Here is a 21066-nt window from a genome sequence, read left to right as displayed (position 1 = left end):
TTCCTATAAAAAACTAAAGCAATTTATAAGTATAGTTTGATAGGGGACCACCACAAGAAATGCTTTCTTGTGTGTGTGTGTGTGTGTGTATGTGAGTGACACGAATATTTAAGTAGTAGAAACAATGTGACTAAACAATTTAGAAAATGCAGCTTTGAGAGGTATTTACTTTCAAACCTTACCTCTGGCATTTAAATTTTTAAGATTTTGTTGTTTTACATACATACTCAATATGAATATGGAGATCTATCTTACACTCTAGGAAAGTAGGAAGGGAAGGGCATATGAGAAGCAGGGAGGGTGACAGAAGAGAGGGCACATTTGGCAGAGGGACTGGTCAAAAGCCAAACATTTCTGAGGAGGGATGGGGTAAAAGAAAGGGGGGGGGAAATATTATAAACAGAGGAGGAAGAATACAGTAGTAATTATGAAAAGAAGCTTCAAGTAAGTTTCACTAATGAAGGCCTCTTTTCTTAAATGTATAAGGAACGGAGTCAAATTTATAAAAAAATAAGAACCATTTCCCCAATTGATGAATGATCAAAAGATATGAACTATGCCCAAAGGACTATAAAATCATGCACATCCTTGACTTAACAGTACTAGGGATAAATCCCAAAAGGTATTTTAAAAATAGTAAAATGGCTGCTTTCTTAGGGCAAAGTTAGAAACTCAGAGAATGCCCATTAATTGGGGAATGATGTGATTATGATGAAACACTACTGTTCTATAAGAAATGATGAATAGGATGCTCTCAGAAAAATCTGTGAAGTTCTCCATTAGTTCATGTAAAACAAAATGTACTATGTACAAAGTAATAGTAATGTTGTGGCATGATTAGCTGTGAGTGACCTTACTGTTCTTAGCAACACAATTATCCAAGACTATTCTGAAAGACTTATGAAGAAAAATGCTACCTATAATCAGAGAATTATGTCTGAATACCCACTGAAACATACTTATATATTTCCCTCCCCCTTTCAGGTGTTTTTTGGGGGTTGGGGGCGAATGGAGAACTATGTTTTTTTTGCAACATGACTTTTATGGAAATGTCTTGCATAACTTCACATTGCATGACCTTCTCAATGGGGCAATGGGGAGGAAGAAAGGGAGAAAATCTGGAACTCAAAAGTTTTAAAAAGCAAATGTAAAAAAAAAGTCTTATATGTAACTGAAAAAGTATCATTGTGTTGTTGGCTATTTTGCTTAAATAGCATGTAAAAACTTTCTATTTTGTTTCTTTTCTGGATCAGTAGATTCTGTTTTTGCATAAAATATAAAGAAATCATGTTTCTTATTTGAGGCTTAGGACATACAATGAAGGATAAGTAACCTCAGTAATAGATTCTGCAGACAGGCTAATAACCTTGCCTGTCATTGTTAAGTTAGGCCTGCTCCCTTTTTACTCTTAGTCTTTTGGTGAATTCTGTTCCAGTGACAAAGAGACCTTATGAGATGGTAGAAACTTCCTGTAAAGCCAGGCAGGAATAGAAAGAAAAATAGTATAAACAAAGTCAAAACAATGACAATAGAAGAGAACAAAGAATGCGTGCTTATATGTCCTATGAGAAAGCAGGAACACTCCCTTGTGATGCAATCCCTACATTTCCCTTTTTAGAAGGTGTATTCAATCTGCTTTTTTAGTCCTTGACCTTTATTCCCATGAATGCATGTAACATGTGAGGTAAGTAGAGGTAAGAATTACATTGAAAAGCTTGATGCACAGGATTAACTATGCTTCAACCTTATAAGGGGAAAGGTGATATTATCGGCAGATGTAATTCACTGATCCAGTGAGAACTTCATTACATACAAAGAGATCTTAGAGTGAATACCTGACACTCAAGAAACTATATTATTATTCAAGCTGGGAAAAGGTGTTTTAGACCTGGGGTCCATATCCTTACCCAGTCCAATAAATGATTTAGGTCCACTGTACAAATACTAACACTTCAACTTTGTCTTTTAATTCCAAGGCACAAAGTACCTACTTGAAGTGGAAACAAAATCTATTTTCTGTTCCATCTATTGTATTTTCCTTTAAGTGAGACTGAAGATTTGAAGATTCATGTTTCTGGAAATGTTACCAAAAGCCTGACAATATCTATGTTTCTTATATCTATTTGCTGTTTATAAACTCTCTCAAGTGTTATGTAATTTCCTCCCTATCTAAATTACTTTAAACTGTGACAAAAAATAAAGTAATACTTTACCTGTGGTGTTCTGAGAAAGGTGAAATCTGGTTGTGGCATTCCAACAAGAGAACAAAGTCTGGAAAGCTCTGATACTGGTGTGGACAAAGGTGGCTGCTGATTGAGGACAGGTCGGCCTAAATTGTCTATTGCTGGAGCATTATGACAATCCCCTGGATTATGAGGCTTATTCATATAAGCCGCTACCAAAAGAAATTTAAAAAGAATGACATACTAACAAATAAAATACTGTGGCAGGTATAGCTTCTCAACCAAAGTTTATATTACAAGGAAAAAGTTTTTAATCAGAATATAGTTAAGACAAAACCCAACAATAAAACACCCCACTCTATAGTTAAAACATGACCTATATTCGGAGCTTACGTTCTAGAGGAGGGAGACAACACTTATAGGTGAGTGGTAGTTAGGGAGTGATATTTTGGTTTGTTTAAAGTTATAGGGGCAATGAATGGAGTCAGTGGGGAGTTCACTGACCCACTCTTTATAGGAGCAATGACAATGTGGATCTAATCAGTGTTTCAGAAGTGAAAAGTAGGGAAGAGTGGGAAATTACATCCCTTAATAAGTTCCCTATATATCAATCTGAAGTACTTTTATAAACTGATAGACGAAATTAGTAGAACCAGAACAAGTTATACAATAACAGCAAGACTGTAATAACAACTTTGAAATCTGTAAGAAACATGATCTTTGACAAAAATAATGACCATTCATGATTCCAGAAGACTAATGATACATTATAAAAATGTGACTGATTTAAGTATGTAATGAGATATTTTATGTGAATACATATATACATACAGTAGATATGTATGCACACACATTTAGAAACATTTTTTTGTTGCACACTGTTACAAGAAGTTGATTTTTCTTTTTCTTTTTTTTTTTCATTGGGGTGAAGGTTAGGGAAGAAAAATAGATTCTTTGTTATTTAGAAAAATAGAGAGGTGAAAAGGAGAAATAGGTGAATTATTTCCTACCTACAATATCTACCATACTTACAATAGACAATGTAGGTAAATTATCAGTAAAAATCAGTTAGAAATAAGATTTGAATCCATATCTTCCACAAAAAAGCATTTATTGTAAGCTTGCTATATAAAAAGCAATGTGATAGCACTAGGAATAAAAATATGTTCTTGAGGAAGGAGATAACACTTATAAGTGAGTGGCGATTAGAGATAAAAGTTACAGGGGTGACAAATGGAGTCACTGGGGAATATACTGACCCACTCCTTATATGAGCAATGACAGTGGTCATTATATTTCATTATTTCAGAACTAAAAAGTAGGGTGGAGTAGGAAAAGAGTTAACTCCCTGAAAGTTCTATACATGAAAGATTTAAGTTCACCAAAACCTGTGTTTTTGTGGGTCAAGTGACTAGGAGTGAAAAATATCAAAATTGATATGGTTGTCTGCTTTCTGGATACTTCATAAGGATATCTCACATTTAGAATACAATAACAGTGAAACTAAATGGTTTATAAACCCTAGCTGTCTATAATATTATCATATGTTAATTTTTCTCTTTCAAAATGGATCACTGATTTTGCTGATTTGGAAGTTTTTCCAGTGATTCATATTGTAGCTCATCTTGTGAAATGCTCAGCAATATGCTTTCATAAATCTGTCCCGGGGTCCTCTCATGTGTTGGATGTTTTTCTTATTTTTTTCTGTCATTGTTGGATATCAGTGAAAGCTCTCTGTCTACCTATCATTTCCTGCTTTTGGTACATGACCAGTCCATTTCTCTAATTATGTTTCCCTGATGCTATCATTAAATTGTTTTTTTCTTAGTTCTTCAATGATTAGATGTTGCAGTTTACTCACACCTATCATGTGCCTTTCCATTGTTAAATATGACATTAATTTTAAATTCTTCAAAGGTTTTGTTGGTATTAAGGAGGACTTTAGTTTTAGGGGAAAGCTTGGGAGCTTTAAAATTAGCTTTGCAATTTCCTTTAGGCTAATCCAATTGGCTCCCTTTTTGTATTATCTGTGTTAAATATACCTAAGGATGGAAAAGCTCTAGAGGTCATCCATCCAAATGCATATGGTAGTCTGGGCAATGGACGTTTTTCATCCACTTAGTTTCTCCTAAATGGATAGTCAAGCCAATTTTTTTTCTTTTTTGGAGTGGTAACATATTTCTTCCAAGAGGCTGTTCAATGTTCCACGATTTAATGTAATTAGGACAAATATGATCCACAAAAAAAGGAGTACTTGGGGCCTTTTTCTGTTCTCAGAAAAAAATCCCTTTATACTTGGATTCTGAGCTGCATGATGATCTCCATCACATTGGTGAACAGCTTTGACATGCATATATGTGCTTATTTGAGGCCTCCCTTAATGTTTATGGTTAGAGGGTCACTCTAGTTATAGTAAAGGATTGCAATGTACAGAAAATATTAATGAATATGAGATCTCAAGATATTTTCTTCTATTGTAGCAAATATTTTGTCATAATAAAAAAATCAGTAAATACAGCAAAATCTCTCATTCTTTTCCATCTTTTAGTTAATTATTAAATGATGAAGATATGGTCCAATGGTGAAAATCTTATGAAAACCTGCTTGTTTTCCATTAATGTTTTCTGTTGTTAGGGTTCTACTCATAGCCTTTTAGCATAATAAAATCTGCTGCAGTTACCCTTTAGAATGCCCAGGGTCATCTCCATGTTACGAGGAGTCATCTTAGTGACTTTGTACAGGATATTAATTTTAAAAATTTAAAGTCTATGTATCCCATCACTAGTGAACATGTCTTGAGTGTCTGCTAGTTATTCAACCTTGTTCTAAGATGTCTGCATAAAGCAATCTGTTCTAAGCAGATTTATGCTTTAATCATAGTTTTTGTAAAATGTTTAAATTTTTTTTTCTTGAAGATAAGTTGTTTTATATGCCAAAAACACTTTTTAATATATTGGAAAATAAAATCACTTCATTTGTTTCTGACATTGGGAATACTTTCATTCTAGCCAGAAATATGTTTTCTCTTCATTCCTTATGACTTTTCAGTATCAGACCATTTCTTGAAATAAATGCTCTCAAAACTGTATTCATGTTATAGGAAGAATGATATCAAATTATAAATCAGTTTGGTAATTTAAAATGTAGTGGAATTTCCTTTATGAATTTTAAAGAATAAAAATAATGCCTTTTGGGATATAATTAATTTGTTCCATCAAAACCAATCAATAATCGTATTATGAAGAGAGAGCTGTGTCTTAGAAACTTGGTTAAATGCTAAACAAAATTTTGAAACATGAACTTTTCTAAGACACATTAATGATATAACTGCAAAGTGGTATATATTAAGTAACAGAACTGTATCAAAATGCATGTAATAAACTCATAATTTCAGCCTTTATAAAACATATTAGAATCATGAATTCCTAATGTACAGATTATACAGATTTTTCTGGATATGAACTTTTTTTTTTAAGTGTTATAATTTGGGAAAAAAAAAAGATTTTTGATTGTACACCAATTATTTCAGAAGAAGTGATTTTAAACTGAGAATAAGAGAATTAATAAAATTCCTAAGGTTTTACATCTGTGGAGTTAGTGTTACTATGTTTACTGGTATGCAATTATTACATAATATAACAAATAACCTACTGTAAGCTATTAACTAAACAATATATTACAAATTTGCTCTTAGGGCAACTACACACAATTAAAAAAAAGAACAACTTTTAAGTGATTAATACAGAGCCTATACATTCTACATACCTAACTTCTTGGTTTGCCTAGGCTGTGAAGATGCATAGACCTCTTTCCTATTAGAAGAAGCATTAACTTCATTAACTAATTGTTTTACTTCATTCTTGTGGTCCGCAGGGTCAGAGCCATCAATTTTCAGAATTTCTTTAAGCATCTGTGTTCCCTTCTTTAAGAAAGCACAACAAAAATTAGTTTGATCCTATTGCTTTTCATTCCTTATTGAGAATTATATTATTTTTCTTTTAATGAAAACATTTTATGGTGAAAAATAACTTATTTCAGACAAAACTCCTGTCTGAAAATGGGTAGCAGCAGTAAGGTTGGTATGGTACAAAGAGATAAAAGGATAGCTTTAGTTCCATCCTTAGCAAAGTAAATCATGTATATATATGAGACAGAAGGGGCACTGTCTAATAAGAAGTGTTCCCTTTTATAAGAAAATATAACCTTTACTTGCATGTCAGCAAGTTTTGTTTTATTTTGTTCTGGAATTGTGACTTCTTTAGTGTGATGTGCTTTTAGAGAGAATTTCTATCAAGGGGCTTCAATGACTGTTCTGCCACATTTAGCCTTAATGAGTGGCCTGGGGCACTAATTAATAATGACTTAATTGACTAGCTAGTATTGGAGGAGAGGCTTGACTTGAACTCAGATTTACCAACATTAAAGAAATAAAATAAAAACAAACAAAAAAACCCAACTAACCATAGCAAATGACTGTGGAGACAAATGTTCTTCACTCGTTGTTGGTTCCTCATCATACTGCACTTCATTCTCCTTGGTAATTTTCAAGGATATTAGGAAATTCTCAATTCCAGGGTCAGTCTAAGAAAATAAAAATCATATGAACATTTAGATGACAACAGTAATGTATAATGGTCTAACAGACAATATTTAATTATAGGCATTTTTATTTATTCAGTCACAATCTCACTACTACTTATAATTTTGGGAAATCAGACAAACTTTCTCTTACCTTCCCAGTTGAATTTGAATCATCAGTTACAACCTTTTGGACTTCTGGGGCATTGGAACTTTCATTTCTCTTCAAAAGCTTAACATTAGATTTGGGAGTTCCTCCAAAAGTCTGTAGATGAGTAAACATAAACTTGCCTTCTTTTTTCAAATACAATATAACTACAGCTTTAAAGGATTTTCCAAGTTAAGGATGATAGGCTGACTTAGAGGACATACTCTTCATCACCACAACCCACCATTGCCCTTGTCTTTACACTGGCTAACCCCTAGCGCTAGAATGCACCTACTTCATCTTCCCTTCTGCCTCCTCAAACCCTGTCTTTGTCACACATCTGTTGTATGAAACCCTCAACTATCACTGCCTTTCCTCTCAAATTTCCTGGTATTTATTGTCTTTGTTTATTTTGTATGTATTAATCTACGTCTTGTCAGAATGTAAATTCCCTTCAATTGATTATTTCATTTATGCACAATTATCCCCAGTACCTAGTACAATGCCAAATACAGAGTGGAAACTTAATAAGTATTGAGAATAAAGTATAAAGGGTTTTAGAGTCAAGTCAATTTTCATTTCTCTCTTAAATCTTCATACTGTTCTGCCTCTCCCGTCCCCAACTTGTGACATGAATACTCAGGGAACCTTCAGATGATGCTTCCCTCTTTCAGATTACCACAATTTAGTCTACACCTACTTTGTATGTTTCTCTCAGAATCTTTGCTCCATGAGGGCAGGGACTTTTTTTTGTACCTTTAGCTTCTTAGCATAGTGGTTGGCACATAATTGAGAATTTCATCATAAATAGTTGAACTAACTGACAACTGCTCAATCTTCTGCAGGGCCTTGGCTATGAAAATAAAAATGTAGTATGTAAAAATAAAACTTGCCAAAGTTTAATTTACCTGTTTATTTACTGTCTTTTGTGATTGACATTCATTCTTAGAAATTTTGCCATCTTCTTTAACTATAAATACAAATAAGAGATCTGATTAAATGAGGTAGAAAAAAGCTTAATTAAGTTAATCTGGTAAATAAGACATTAGAGCTGGACAGAGATGTCAAGTTGTAAATAAAACACATGACAGGGCTGAGAAAAGAAGTTGCAGAAGTGTCAGGGAAAGCAGAAAGTGTGCAGGATGCAGTCACAGCATCAGAAGGATAAACCCAGAGGAATGCCCAGGAGAGGAGAATCTCATTTACCAAGGAGGTCTGAGGCCAGAAAATTGTAAACCTAGACAAGAAAAAAAAAAAAAAAGCCAGAGGAGCACCAACCATCAGAAGAATTTAAGAGTAAGAATGCCATTGCACAATCAGTCCTTGGTTGTTCTCAAACACCTTGGCCCAGTTCTTCCCATCTCTTGCATGTCTGGCAGCCCTGGGGGCAGCTGGTATAAACTTTCCTACAGAGGAGGCAACTGAGATTTCAAGATGAGAGGGAATTTGCCAAGGATCTTAAGGTCAAGTGGGGCAGGGCACTGGGAACACTCATTAATGTCCCAGACAAAAAAGAGAAAATATTTTATTTCTATTAAAACATATAATTACACATAACTAACAAGAGAATGAAGAATATCTTTTCAAATCCTTTTTCGAGGGCTCTGGTTCTCATTATCAAGGGGTCCCTGCTTTTTACAACTTACTGTTCCATGCAGGTATTACACCAAGGCCCGTGTCTTCCCTAACCTGTTACAGCGAGTGCTCTGTGTACACACAGTGCTGATAGCCGACCCTTTTTACATGAACACACACAAACAGGTGAAAAATGATCAAGTGATTGGTGCAGAGAATCATCCAGCACTTACTCTCAAGATGTGGTCCCCGAAACAAAGATTCTGGGAAAGTCACTTAAAGCAAGATCTCTACAAAGTGCCCTGAAAACCTTAAAGCACTATAACAATGCTAGCTACTATTTTTATAAAAGTAAAATGAGTGCCTGCTAATTTTTCCAGTAACATCAAAACTAAAACTTTAAAAATACATTTCTAAAATGATAGATTTTAAAGCTATTTCTGTAATATGGGGTATTTGTGAGAAAAGCACTTTCATAAAAGAAAAAGTAACTATTATTAGTATCTGAGAATTAATCAAATATCAATATTACCAACAAAAAAAGTATAAAGATTAGTATCAATCTATCACATTCTGAAACTATTCACACACACCTTTTAAGATATCAGAACCTAATGGTTATAAAACAAAACATTATTTTTAGAAGTAAGCTTATTTTTTTTTCCTTTTTGTTGGTTTAAGAGAGTTATCTAGGATCACAAAGCCAGTAACTGTTAAGTTACTGAGGCCAGTTTTGTACTCAGGACCTCCTGACTGCAAGACCAGTGCTCTATCCACTCCGCCACCTAGCTGCTCCATAGTAAGCTTATTTTTCTAAACTTATAAGACTTAGACTTACATCTTCTATATTGGTCACACTTTCTTTGCTGATTCTTAATGGTGCTGTCACTGAAGCCAGGTTTATGATACTGAGTAGGAGTAGCTCCCTTGTTTATTTCTTGAGGTAGAATCAAACTCTGAAAGTTGAAATTTTCATAAATTAGTAACTAGATCCTTTAATACTATTAAACATATTTTTAATAAGATAACTTATTGAGTTTCAAAGTGCTTTGACTGAATTTCTCATCTCAACTGAATCTTCCTCTTAAACTAGGAAAAAGAATTATATGAAAACTTGAAAATTATTGCATCTGACATTAACCACTTTTCTCTCTCTCGAGTTGCAGTTCATCTTTAGCTCTCAAAGACTAAGAATGTTCAGAATAATTACCCTTTTCATCATTGTAATCATACTTCTGGTTGAGCTTACTTTAACTCTTATCAGTTCACATAAGTCTACATAGGTTTTTCAACATTTCTTTGAAGAACTGTTGTACTACTTTATATTAAATCCTACAAGTCATATCAATTTCAACTAAGTGATGTTGAAGTAGGTAAGGTCAAAACTGATTTAATTTTTTTTCTTTTCTGTTCAAATTAACAAAAGAAAAAGAATCTGCAAGTACAAAAATATTTATAGCAGTCCTTTTAGTGGTGGCAAAGAGTTGGAAGTTGAAGGGACACCTATCATTTAGGGAATGACTAAACAAGCTATTATACAGCCTGTTATGGAATATTATACTAATGTTAAGAAATGATGTGCAGATAGATTTCAGAAAAACCTGATGCAAGGTGAAATAAAGTAGAATTAGTACATTGCACACAGTCACAGCAGTGGTCTATGATGAAGAGCTGTGAATGACTTAGCTATTCTCAGTAACACAATCATCCAAAACAATCCCAAAGATTATCTTTGAAGGAATCTTCAGAGAAAGAACCGATATGATCTGATACAGATTGAAAGTTACTATTTTTCACCTTGCTTTCATTTTTTAAAAACTCATCTTCTTGTTCAAAATAACTAATATGGAAATTTTTATATGACTGTGCATTTATAACCTATATCTAATTGTTTACTAGCTCAGGGAGAGGGAAAAAATTTGGAACTTTTTTAAAAAGTTCAAAAAATATTTAAACATGTAACTGGTGAAAAAATTAATTATACTAAAAAAGTCAAGTCTGTATGTTAAAGCTCAAAAAAGTAATTTTTTTTCCTAAGAAAATAAAATTTTATAATCTAAATAGCATTTATCAAAATAGTAGTACTTTTTCTGTTAATTTTTTTTCAAGTTTTTCCATTAATTTTTTTCATATAGTATTAGTGAATACTACTAACCTTCTCTTGTGAACTCTGCTGAAAATGTTGAGGCCTTCCTGACCCTTGCAGTGATTGCCAAATACTGCAAAATTCATCATCATCTTTAGCAGATACCTGAAAAAGGCACAACAGGAACACATTTAAGCAAACAAAATGTAAGCATAATAACAATAGGGATAAAGGAAAAATCTTTAAAAAATCCAAATCTGGCTATCATTTATTTTACTCAAGTTTTCAAGAATCTGTTCTTTATTAACTAAAGGTACATCTGGCTATCTAGATAACTTTCATTAGCTATTATCTTTCAGAGTTTTTCCTCTTTGAAATAATGAAAAAAATGAAACTATGTTTCTAGAGTAAGCTCCATTTTATTGTTTTGGTTTTTTTGTTTGTTTGTTTGTTTTGTTTTTTGCTGAGGGCAATTGGGGTTAAGTGACTTGCCTAGGGTCACATAGCTAGGAAATGTTAAATAATCTGAGACCAGATTTGAACTCCGATCCTCCTGACTTCAGGGCTACTGCTCTAACCACTGCACCACCTATCTGCCCCCAGTAAGCTCCATTTTAAAAGCCAATGATCATTGTATATAAAGAAAAGTGACCTTTGGTAAGAATCAAGTTCTAGACCTGCATTTAAATTCTGTTGTGCCTGAGAGTGAGCTGTGTGACAGGGAGCACACCATTTAATCCCTTTCAATGACAGTTTCTTCATCTATAAAATGGGGATAATAATAACATCTATAAACTTTTGTAAACCTTAAAAAATACTTATGAACAACAGCTATTATATGCTATTACAATTGATTTTTTCTAAGATTTTATACTAAGTAGTAAAAATCCAAATTAAGAACTTAAAAAATAATTTAAAATACACCTATAAAGATATCAACTCATTCCTTTCAAATTTTAGCCTAGATCTGATCTATAATGCTTGTAGTTTGTATAACCTGATAGATTAGGCTAGCTACCACATCGAAAATTTATGATTATTTGAACTTGACTGACATTTTTAGTTACACTTCATATTTTTAAGCTACATTTCATATTTACTGGAATTCTTTGTTAGGCAACAGACCTCTGAACTAATTTTCCTTTTAAGGATGGTTCATAATTTTGAAGTAATTATGCACATAAATTACAAATTATTAACCAACTTATTATTCTTTCTGTGGTGCACTGCAATTAATCTGATTTTTAAATGTTACCTGTAATCCTAAACTTGAAAAAACCCAAAATGTATCTACTTAATTTTATAAGTCTCTTTATATCTCTTTAGTTTCCTTGGTAAAATACATTTAACAGAATTTAACTCTTGTAAGAACCTTAATTGTGTGGTACAATTGACTTAAAAAAAAAAAAAATCACTTCCCAACCCTTTAGTTTAAACCAAATAATATAAACAAAGAATTCAGTTACATTTCAAAAAACAATAATTGAATTTCCTTTTGAATTGTACTATTTGCAATTAGGGCACTTTTCATTCATCCAGGTTTACAACTCAATGCTATTACTATCTATCCAGTATCCCTCACTTATACATATCCATACATGTAATTTTTATCTCCACAATACATCTCACATATCCATTTCCTTCTTTATACTCATACGGTCACTCTCCTACTTCAAAAAAAAAAAAAAATGCTCCAGAGAAAGAACTGATGGAAGTCTGAATGCAGAGCAGTGCACATTATTTTTCACTTAATTTTCCTTTTTTTGGTTTGTGTTTTATTTCATAACATATGGAAATATTTTGCACAACTACACATGTATCAAATTGCTTTGTCTCAGGCAGAGGAGGAAAGAAGGGAGAGTATATGGAATTAAAAAAAATGTTAAAAACTGTTTTTACATGTAATTGGAAAAAATATTTTAAAACGTTTATCACTTTTCAGATTGAATACTGGCACTTGCTTTTGCAGTCCATTCTTATCTAGCTAAGTAAGTGACATTTTTAAAACTTCTATCAATAATGTTGCTTCCTTTTTTAATCAACTCTGGGTAGCTTCCTTTTTCTTCTGGGGTCAAATACAAATTCCTGTTTAGCATTTAAAAACTCCTTTATAACTTGAGTCCAATCTTCTCCAATCTATCTTTCTAAGCTTATATCTTTCTCTCATTCACTATGCACCCTATGGTTCAGTTAAACCCATTTTCTTTTTGTTTCATATACATGAATGATATTACATCTTTGTATAGGTTCTCCCCCAAAACTAGGATGTACTTCCCCTTCAATTCTCAGAATCTAACTAATTTCCTTTGAAGTTCACCTCAAATGCTACCTCCTATGTGAATTTCTCTAATAGACTCACTCTGCTACTCTGTGGCTTTTCCATATTTTCTCCTTCAGACCACCCTCTCAGCTGAGAACACTGCCTCCTAGTTCACTGTACTGAGGTCATTTGCTGAATGAAGATTCCTTTTTTCTCCTCATCTCATCTCTCTCAGATACCCCTTTATGTGTGCCTTGTGTAAGTATGTCCAGTACTTGACATACTGCAGGTGTTTAATAAATGTTCATGGATTGACTGACAAGCAGTCTATGTTCTTCTTTTTTAATGGATCGCTCCTTTGATCATCTTCTTACCTTTCACTGTTGACTGGTTGCTTCTCTGTTGATTCTCATTCTCAGAAAGACCTCACCTGATCTGCTCATTCTTACCAGATATCATCCTCTGTCTTTTCTTTTGCATGGCCAAACTCCTTGAGAAGGCCATTTACAATCTGCCTCTCCTTACTTTTCTCTTCACTCTTAGTTCTCTTCATTCTGGCTTTGGACCTCCTCATTCCATGTCAGTTGCTATCTACAAACTTCTCAATACTCCCTTTCCATAGCTAAAGACCTTTTCTCAGTCCTCACACTGCTTGATCTCTTTGTGGCTCATGACACTTCTAGATATTCTCTTCTTGAGGTTTTCATTACATGAATCTCTTGGCTTTCCCTTTTGGCTAACCATTCCTTCTTAGTAACCCTTCCTGGATCTTCAGTCAGCCAACTGTGGATATCCCTTGAGGCTACTGTGACTCCTCTTTTCACACTTATATCATCAGCTTTCAAGGTTTCAATGATCAATTTTATAACTCTAACTACACCCCTGACCTCCTAGTCTTGAATCTTCACTTGCCTATTGGACATCTCAATCTGGATGTTCTATGAACATCTTAGAATTCAACATATCTTAAGTGGAATTCATTATTTTTCCTTTTTGCCCTCTCCTACTTCTAAACTTCCTTATTACTATCCAGGACACTACCACCTTCCCAGTTTTCTATGTTTACAACCTAGGTCAATCTTGACTCCTCATTCCCTCTCACCATCCATATCCAATCTGCTGTCATCAAACTGTAGATTTTACCCTGGCAACATCCTTTGTATGCTCCCTCTGCCCTGGGATACTGCTGCCACCCTAGGGAAAACCTTCATCACCTCATCCTGGATTATTGCATAGCTTCTGGTTGGGCTCCCTTTTTCTCCTAACTCCATAACATCTAACACTCAGCTATCAAAGTGATCTTTTTTTTTTCCCTGAGGCTGGGGTTAAGTGACTTGCCCAGGGTCACACAGCTAGAAAGTGTTAAGTGTCTGAGACCAGATTTGAACTGGGTTCCTCCTGAATTCAGGGTTGGTGCTCTATCCCCTGCGCCACCTAGCTGCCCCCAAAATGATCTTTCTAAAAAAGTACATGTGTGAACATGTTACCTCTTGCCCCTAATCCCCCACTCAAAATAGCGACTTCCTGTCACTGCAGGACCAAATTTAAACTCCTGCTTCTCTTTTAAAGCCTTTTCAATTTTCTTAAAACTTTACTCCTTTCCATGTACAACCCAGTGAAACTGATTTCCTTGCTATTACTGTTAGAAGACATTTCATCTCCCAAGTGCACATTTTCCTCAGCTGTGCCTCATACTTTGAAAACTACCTTGACTTCCTTCAAATCTCACCTAAGTTTCATTAAGAAATCTTTTCTGGTCCCATTGAATGCCACTGCCTTCTCCCTGAGATTACATCAAATTTATTCTGTATGTATCAAATTTTACATAGTTGTTTGCGTGTTGTCTGTCCTATTAAACTCTGAGATCTTTTAGCACAGAGTCTATTTTTTGCATTTTTTCCCCCTATGTGCCTGACATATTGTGTTAAATATTTTTGACTTGTATTTTTTACTTAAGTAAAGGTACACACACACAATATTCTATCAATATAAAAAAAGAAAACAGATAAAATTAAAATCTTTAAATGTGTTTCTAGATTCAATGATTTTGTCCTTTAACATTGGAATTCTGTAAATTAAACTAATACTACCCCCAAATGTTACTGTATACTAATCTTCCATTAGCTTAAATAAAAATACTCCTCAAATCATATTTTCACCTTGAGAACGAAACAAGTTTTTCTAAAATAAATAAACTTTGTTCTTATGTTCTTTTCATCCTTTAACATGACTGGGGAAAAGCAATAAATTTGGTATTATAGTTTTTGGACTGATTTGAAAAACAAAACAAAACAAAACATCAATAAAGCACAACTGAATATAGGTCTGTAGATATCTTACTTGAGTAGGAGTCAAAATTGATCGAGAATTGTTGGGGCCTAAATTAATTTTCTGAGAAGCTGAAGCAAACGGACCAGATGAACTTGAAGTACATGGGTTCACAGCGGGTTGTGGCTTCACTATGGCTGTCAATTTCTGATTTCCTGTCTCTGAGCGATTACCATGAGAAAGGTTAATTAAGGCACTTGTTGGCAGTCGATAACCTCTTGCTGGTGAGCACCTAAAAAGACAGAACAAGCTTTAAAAAGGAACCAGAAGGAAAGAATATTTAAATTTAAAAAGAAAAACAATTTGCAGCAATTTAACGTAGTTCTAACTAGCCTACATTTCTCCATGCATTCCACAGCAACATGAGACATTTTGTCAAATACTCTGCTAAGATCTAGGTAAACTGTCTTTATACCATGTCCTAGCTCTACTAGACTAAAATTATCCTGTAGTTACTAGAACCGACTGAAAACTAAATTGCCTGAAACGAAATTGGCTTTCTCTGATTACTTTTTTTCATAGACTTTCACTAACTGTTCCTTAAATATAACAGATTAGTATGCTTGAGAATTTTGCAAGGTATTTAATTCCAGCTCACTGGCACACAGTGTATCGATTTTGTTCTCTCCTACAAAAAAATCAAGAAAGTGGCCAGTCTTTGGTTGGGCCTTTACCTGGTCTCTTCTTCCACCCTTTGTGGGACGTAGATTATCTAGACCTAGTGACCTGAAAGTATCATTAAAGACAATGTGGTGTTCTCTCCTTCCTTCTAGGCACTGTGATGTTCACAATATGATAAAACTGAATTGTTTTTTGGGTTTACCATCCTGTGTATTGTTGACTTATATTATCTTAAGACCATTAAAACCTCCATATTATTTTTAACACAAAGTACTAATTGTCCATTCTTGCCCAACCTTTCAAAATTAACTTTATAACTACAAGTTTAGGACTTAATATTATTAACAGTCTCATCTCTTGGATGTGGCAGCCATGTTCCCATCTCCCTCCCCACCAGCCTCCCAGCTCTTCTAAGATTTCTGTTTTGCAAATAATCCGACTATGATGAAATGAGAATCTGATGAAGGAGTGGCTGCATGGGAGATGATGTATGGAAACTAGAGACGCAGTGGAGGTAGAATTGACAAGACTTGAGGGATGGAAAATTTATACTGTTTGCTCATTATTCATCCTGTTACAGACGTTTTATCCTGTTAACTAACTGGAACAAATAAATGGAAGAAGGAATGGGCAAAGAAGGGATAGAGGAAATGTAAACAATAATTTCGGCAAGTATTCTTGCTTATCTCCTAAAACTAAAATTTAGCATCTTTCTTGAAATCCCTATGTGTCTTAGATAGTGATGAATAGGACTAGATCTCCCAAGTAAGAAGAAGCCTAATACCTGAGAAATTTTCTCATCTATGTTCCAGTTGGGCCCACCTAAAGATTATGAATAGGGCTTATCTACTAGCACTCCAGGGAATAATTTTCCAGGGAGAAGTTCCTGAACATAATGCTGAGTTATTAAGAGTGATAGTTGGGATAACTATTTGGGCAGTTAAGAAAATCTTCCTAAATAAAAATCTAAAGAAGCCCTAATCTGAGATTCTCTGAAACAGTGTAAACAAGGAAAATATTTTTTAGTAGCTAGCTGGCTCAGTGGATAGAACTCTATCCTGTAGCAAATAAGAAGAGTTCAAATAAAAATTCTGAAATTTACTAGCTATATGACCTGGAGCAAGCCACTTAAACTGTTTGCTTCACTTTGTATTATCAAATACTTCCTAGGGTTAATGGGAAGACCAAATGATATTTGTAAAGTGGTTAGCACAAAGCTATAAGCTATTATTATTTGGAAATGGCTAAATTTGGGGGATGGTACACTTTTAGGGAAGAAAGTGAGGTTTTTTTTTGGTTTGTTTTTACATACTAAATTTAAAATCCAAATGTACATTCTGGAAGAAATATTTAATAGGCAGTTGGTAATACTGAAATGGAATTCATGAAAGATTAAGACTGTATATTAAAATGTGGGAGTTACCTTTGTAGTGATAACAATCCATGGAAGCTGGTAGAATCACCAAGAGATAAAGTATAGAGAAAAGCAGAAAAGATAATCTATGAGAAAATGGTTTTAAGGATGAGGGAGGGGCAGCTAGGTGGCGCAGTGGATAGAACACCAGCCTTGAATTCAGGAAGGCCCAAGTTCAAATCTGATCTCAGACACTTAACACCTCCTAGCTGTGTGACCCTGGGCAAGTCACTTAACCCGAACTGCCTCAGGGAAAAAAAAAAAAAAAAAAAAAAAGGATGAGACAGACATGGATATAATGAAGAAGCCTAGAGACTGAAGATAACAAAAACTACTCAATGGGAATGAGGAAGCTCCTCAAACATTGAAGAGAGCTGATGAATCTGTAAATTGATAAAAATTAGCTTTGGTAAAGAGACAAGCTACCTCCTGGAGAAAAAGAGAAAAAAAAATTAAGTGATATATAGAGGGGTTTTAAGAGAGAAGAGGAGATCATGAAGTGATTGACCTTGAATTATTCAGTAAAGATGAATAAAGATGATTAAATCCTCCTCTGGAAGGAATGAAAAAGTACTATACAGAGGTTTAAAACAGCTTCCACATGAGCCCTAATAGTTAGGGGAGGATCACATGTAGCAACCAAGTGTCCAGTTAAGATTTGGTTAATATTTGTAAATGGTTTCTTCCAGTAGCACTTAGCACCATATGAGTAGAATAAGACATGGCAGGTGGTAAAATTAGCATGATATGAGTGCAAATAGGAAAGAGAAGCGAAGTAATCAGGTGTGATGGATTGCTTTGGATAATAATTGCTTCATTCTCACCAGAAAAACCTCAAAAAAATACTGAGATGACCATTGACCAAACATGTTATAAAGGAGTTTCTTGTCCATTAATATAGATTAGATGACATTGGAATTCCTTATCAACTCTGAGATTTGTCAAATCTACTGCTCACACTCAGCAATAGAATCATATGTGCTAAAAGATAAGAATATTTGTGAATGATCAGCAATTCATGCCCATGGGTAGAACCATTCTTTCTTTTCAAAAGACATTGCATCTGTCTGTCTTTTGGAAGGCTAAAGTAAATCGAGGTTACTTGCAGGACTTTAGGGACTTGATAAGGCTAGTTTCCCAGCTGGTAACTCATATCTGAACTCTCTCAGATTATTTACTGATGATTGACATGATGTAAATGTATTCTTGACATAGGATGCATTAAAATATAAAAATAATAACAGGATGGACTTTGACTAATAGAACAAAGAAATATCATAGTCTTAGTTATATTTTCTGTGGTTTTCTGGCATTTGTATAATGTGTAACAAGGAAAAATATATTTGTGGTGAGGTTTAAAAGGGAAGCTGTAAGAAATAAAGTCACTTCAAGATGTAAGCTTGAACTTGCCTAGCCCCATTCATATTTATTTCACTCACTATTTTGTCCAGCACTCATGCCAGTTGCTAACAAGATTGTATTATAAAACTTTAAAGCCTGACGGGATGTTTTTTCAATTTGTGGGGGAGATATTTTTAGAGTTGTGACCATAAATGAAACAATACAAAAAATAAAATGGAGTGTCAGTAGACAAGCCCTTTATTTTCTGGAAGAATTTTGCTCTTGGTGGCCAGGTTCCTTTCCCCCTTATTTTGAATGTGTTTCCTTATTTCTAGGCCAATGGTCCCATCAAAAAAGCATTCTATCTCTTCGAATCACTGGAGAATGGGGTGGTTAGCCAGATTTCATCTTTCTGAGTTGACCTAGCTGGCTAGGATGGAGATGGGAGGATATCGTGGAGGTGAAGGAAGAGTAAGCTTCACAGGACACATTTTTAGACACAAGCTTAATTAGTCTAATCTGGAGTCAAATTAAATAAAAAATTAAGTAAGCACAACTAATGGAATTGTAGGGGGGGGGGGAATTCCTAATTTTAATGCTAAGTTTCTCACTTACCAAAAAAACACCTAAATTTTAAAAAAATACTTTAGAAAATTTTCCTATAACATTACAAAGTTCATGCAAAATAAAAAGCAGGAATGAATTTAAATTTAGGTGATACACATGTAATGGAAACATTATTAGGAAAAACAAACCTTATCCTTAAACCTCCATGAAATTCTTCATCAAATAATACTTCAAAAAGCACATCTGCTTCTCTACTAGCTGTAAAAAAGAAAATCATTAAAAAGGAAAAGTCAGTTGGTTTCACATTTACTAGCATTCTTTCACATATTCTCCTGAAATATATTATCACACGCCAAAAGATCCTTACATTTTATATGTTATTCATTAAATAGCAAAGTTTGAGGATTTAAAGAATTTTAACCAGAAAATTGGCTATAGACTTAGCTATGCTCTGAAGAATATTAACTGCATGCTGCAATATTTGGAACCTTTCAGAATCTAATAAAAAAGTTTTCTTGAAGGAAGCTAAAGATATTTTTTACTTGGCAATCAATACAATGGGAATCACCTGCATAGAAATTACATAAATTATCTGACTTATCGATATAGATATTTTAAATCAATATTATGCTCAGTTTCCTTTGAAATCCATTTGTAAACTCACTTTTATTGGGAGGAAAAAAAATTATATTTTTCTATAAAAATTAAGAGACCCTGATGAAAAAGTAGAAGAATATCTCACTTGTCTCTTAAGATAGTTTTCAGATTGATTAAGTAAAAGACTAAGATGAGGAAAATTTTCTCTGATCCCATGAAAACTTATTCATACCTGCCAGAGGTCTTGTATAATTTTAATGTGGTAAATAGAAACCTCCAATTTCTCAGCAGCCCTTTCTCAACTTCCCCTTCTTTTAACCATTCCCCAGATGACTAGGCAAGATAGAAAAGGAGGAGAATTTTTTCAGAAAAGGATAAGCTGAAAATATTAATTAACTTTTAAAAGTAGGATTTTCCCCCTTATCTGATTGAAAGTCATTCCAACCTATTTTGGTATTAAAAACAAAACAAAACAAAAAAACCCAAACAAATGTTTGTTTCCAAGATGATGGCTTAAAATAAATAACTGACTTCAGAAAGAAAAGATTACCTCCTTTAATTCCTATGATGGTGCCACGGAGACCCACAGGAACTGAAAAGTTTTCCCTCACATTTACAACACGATCAAAAAGACGAAATTCTGCATCCCGATCAGGAATAATCCCTTGCTGTTGTTCTAATGGCTAAGAAGAAAAAAACCAATTCTAGTACAAATACAAAATTCTAGGAGATTGGGGAGAAAAGTTCAATAAGTTGAATTTGCTATATTTTGCTATGAATATCACTTACTCTGTACAGTAAATGGGGTTTCACTGTCACTCGTACCTTCTTATTACTCTTCCTTTGCTAAAGAAGTGGAAAAAGATACACTTAAAAATTCAATTTACAAACCATTCACTTAAATACTGTTAACAAAAAAAAAAAAAAAAAAAAAAAAAAAAAGAAAAGCTTCTAAAATCAAGCAACTATTGCACAAAGTGATATGATTAAATTTTGAGGTGTGAGAAAAACAAAGAGTTAAAGACTGAATTAAGCTCATCTAAAATCTAAAATGGTATCAATTTATTGGAGGATTTTTGTTGCCAATTAAATTCAACAACCACTTATTAAACTTCTACTATGTGCAAGGCTTTGTGCTAGATTCCAAGGAATACTTAAGACAGGAAAGAAAATAGTTTCTGACATCAAGAAGCTTTGGGATACAACATAAATTAAGTATCAGTCAAGCAATTCAACAAATATTGATGAAAAAGCTACGATTTTCCAGGTAGAAACTCACAACATAAATACAAAAAATGAAACAGTAACTCCTCACAATGAGCTTTCATGCTAAATAGGGAGATAAAAAATATACACAGGCACACTAAC

At 33.8% G+C, this 21066-nt stretch overlaps 1 protein-coding gene across 3 annotated transcripts in view; it reads right to left on the bottom strand.

The window, feature by feature from the left end:
• The window catches only part of XRN1 (5'-3' exoribonuclease 1), an 84845-nt gene that overhangs the window by 8990 nt on the left and 54789 nt on the right, over positions 1-21066 (bottom strand). For all 3 annotated transcript variants that reach the window (XM_074298440.1, XM_074298439.1, XM_074298442.1), the window contains exons 28-38: positions 20488-20544; positions 20249-20381; positions 19290-19359; positions 15171-15390; positions 10640-10735; positions 9323-9440; positions 7818-7879; positions 6916-7026; positions 6645-6764; positions 5949-6105; positions 2214-2395 (exon numbers count right to left, since the gene is read on the bottom strand). In XM_074298440.1, the coding sequence (XP_074154541.1) occupies positions 2214-2395; positions 5949-6105; positions 6645-6764; positions 6916-7026; positions 7818-7879; positions 9323-9440; positions 10640-10735; positions 15171-15390; positions 19290-19359; positions 20249-20381; positions 20488-20544 (1326 nt within the window). The remainder of the gene's footprint in view (positions 1-2213; positions 2396-5948; positions 6106-6644; positions 6765-6915; positions 7027-7817; positions 7880-9322; positions 9441-10639; positions 10736-15170; positions 15391-19289; positions 19360-20248; positions 20382-20487; positions 20545-21066) is intronic.

Source organism: Sminthopsis crassicaudata, chromosome 3 (assembly GCF_048593235.1).
Source record: "Sminthopsis crassicaudata isolate SCR6 chromosome 3, ASM4859323v1, whole genome shotgun sequence".
Taxonomy (NCBI): domain Eukaryota; kingdom Metazoa; phylum Chordata; class Mammalia; order Dasyuromorphia; family Dasyuridae; genus Sminthopsis; species Sminthopsis crassicaudata.
The sequence above is the reverse complement of the archived record's forward strand: the minus strand, read 5'-3'. Positions and strand labels throughout refer to the sequence as shown.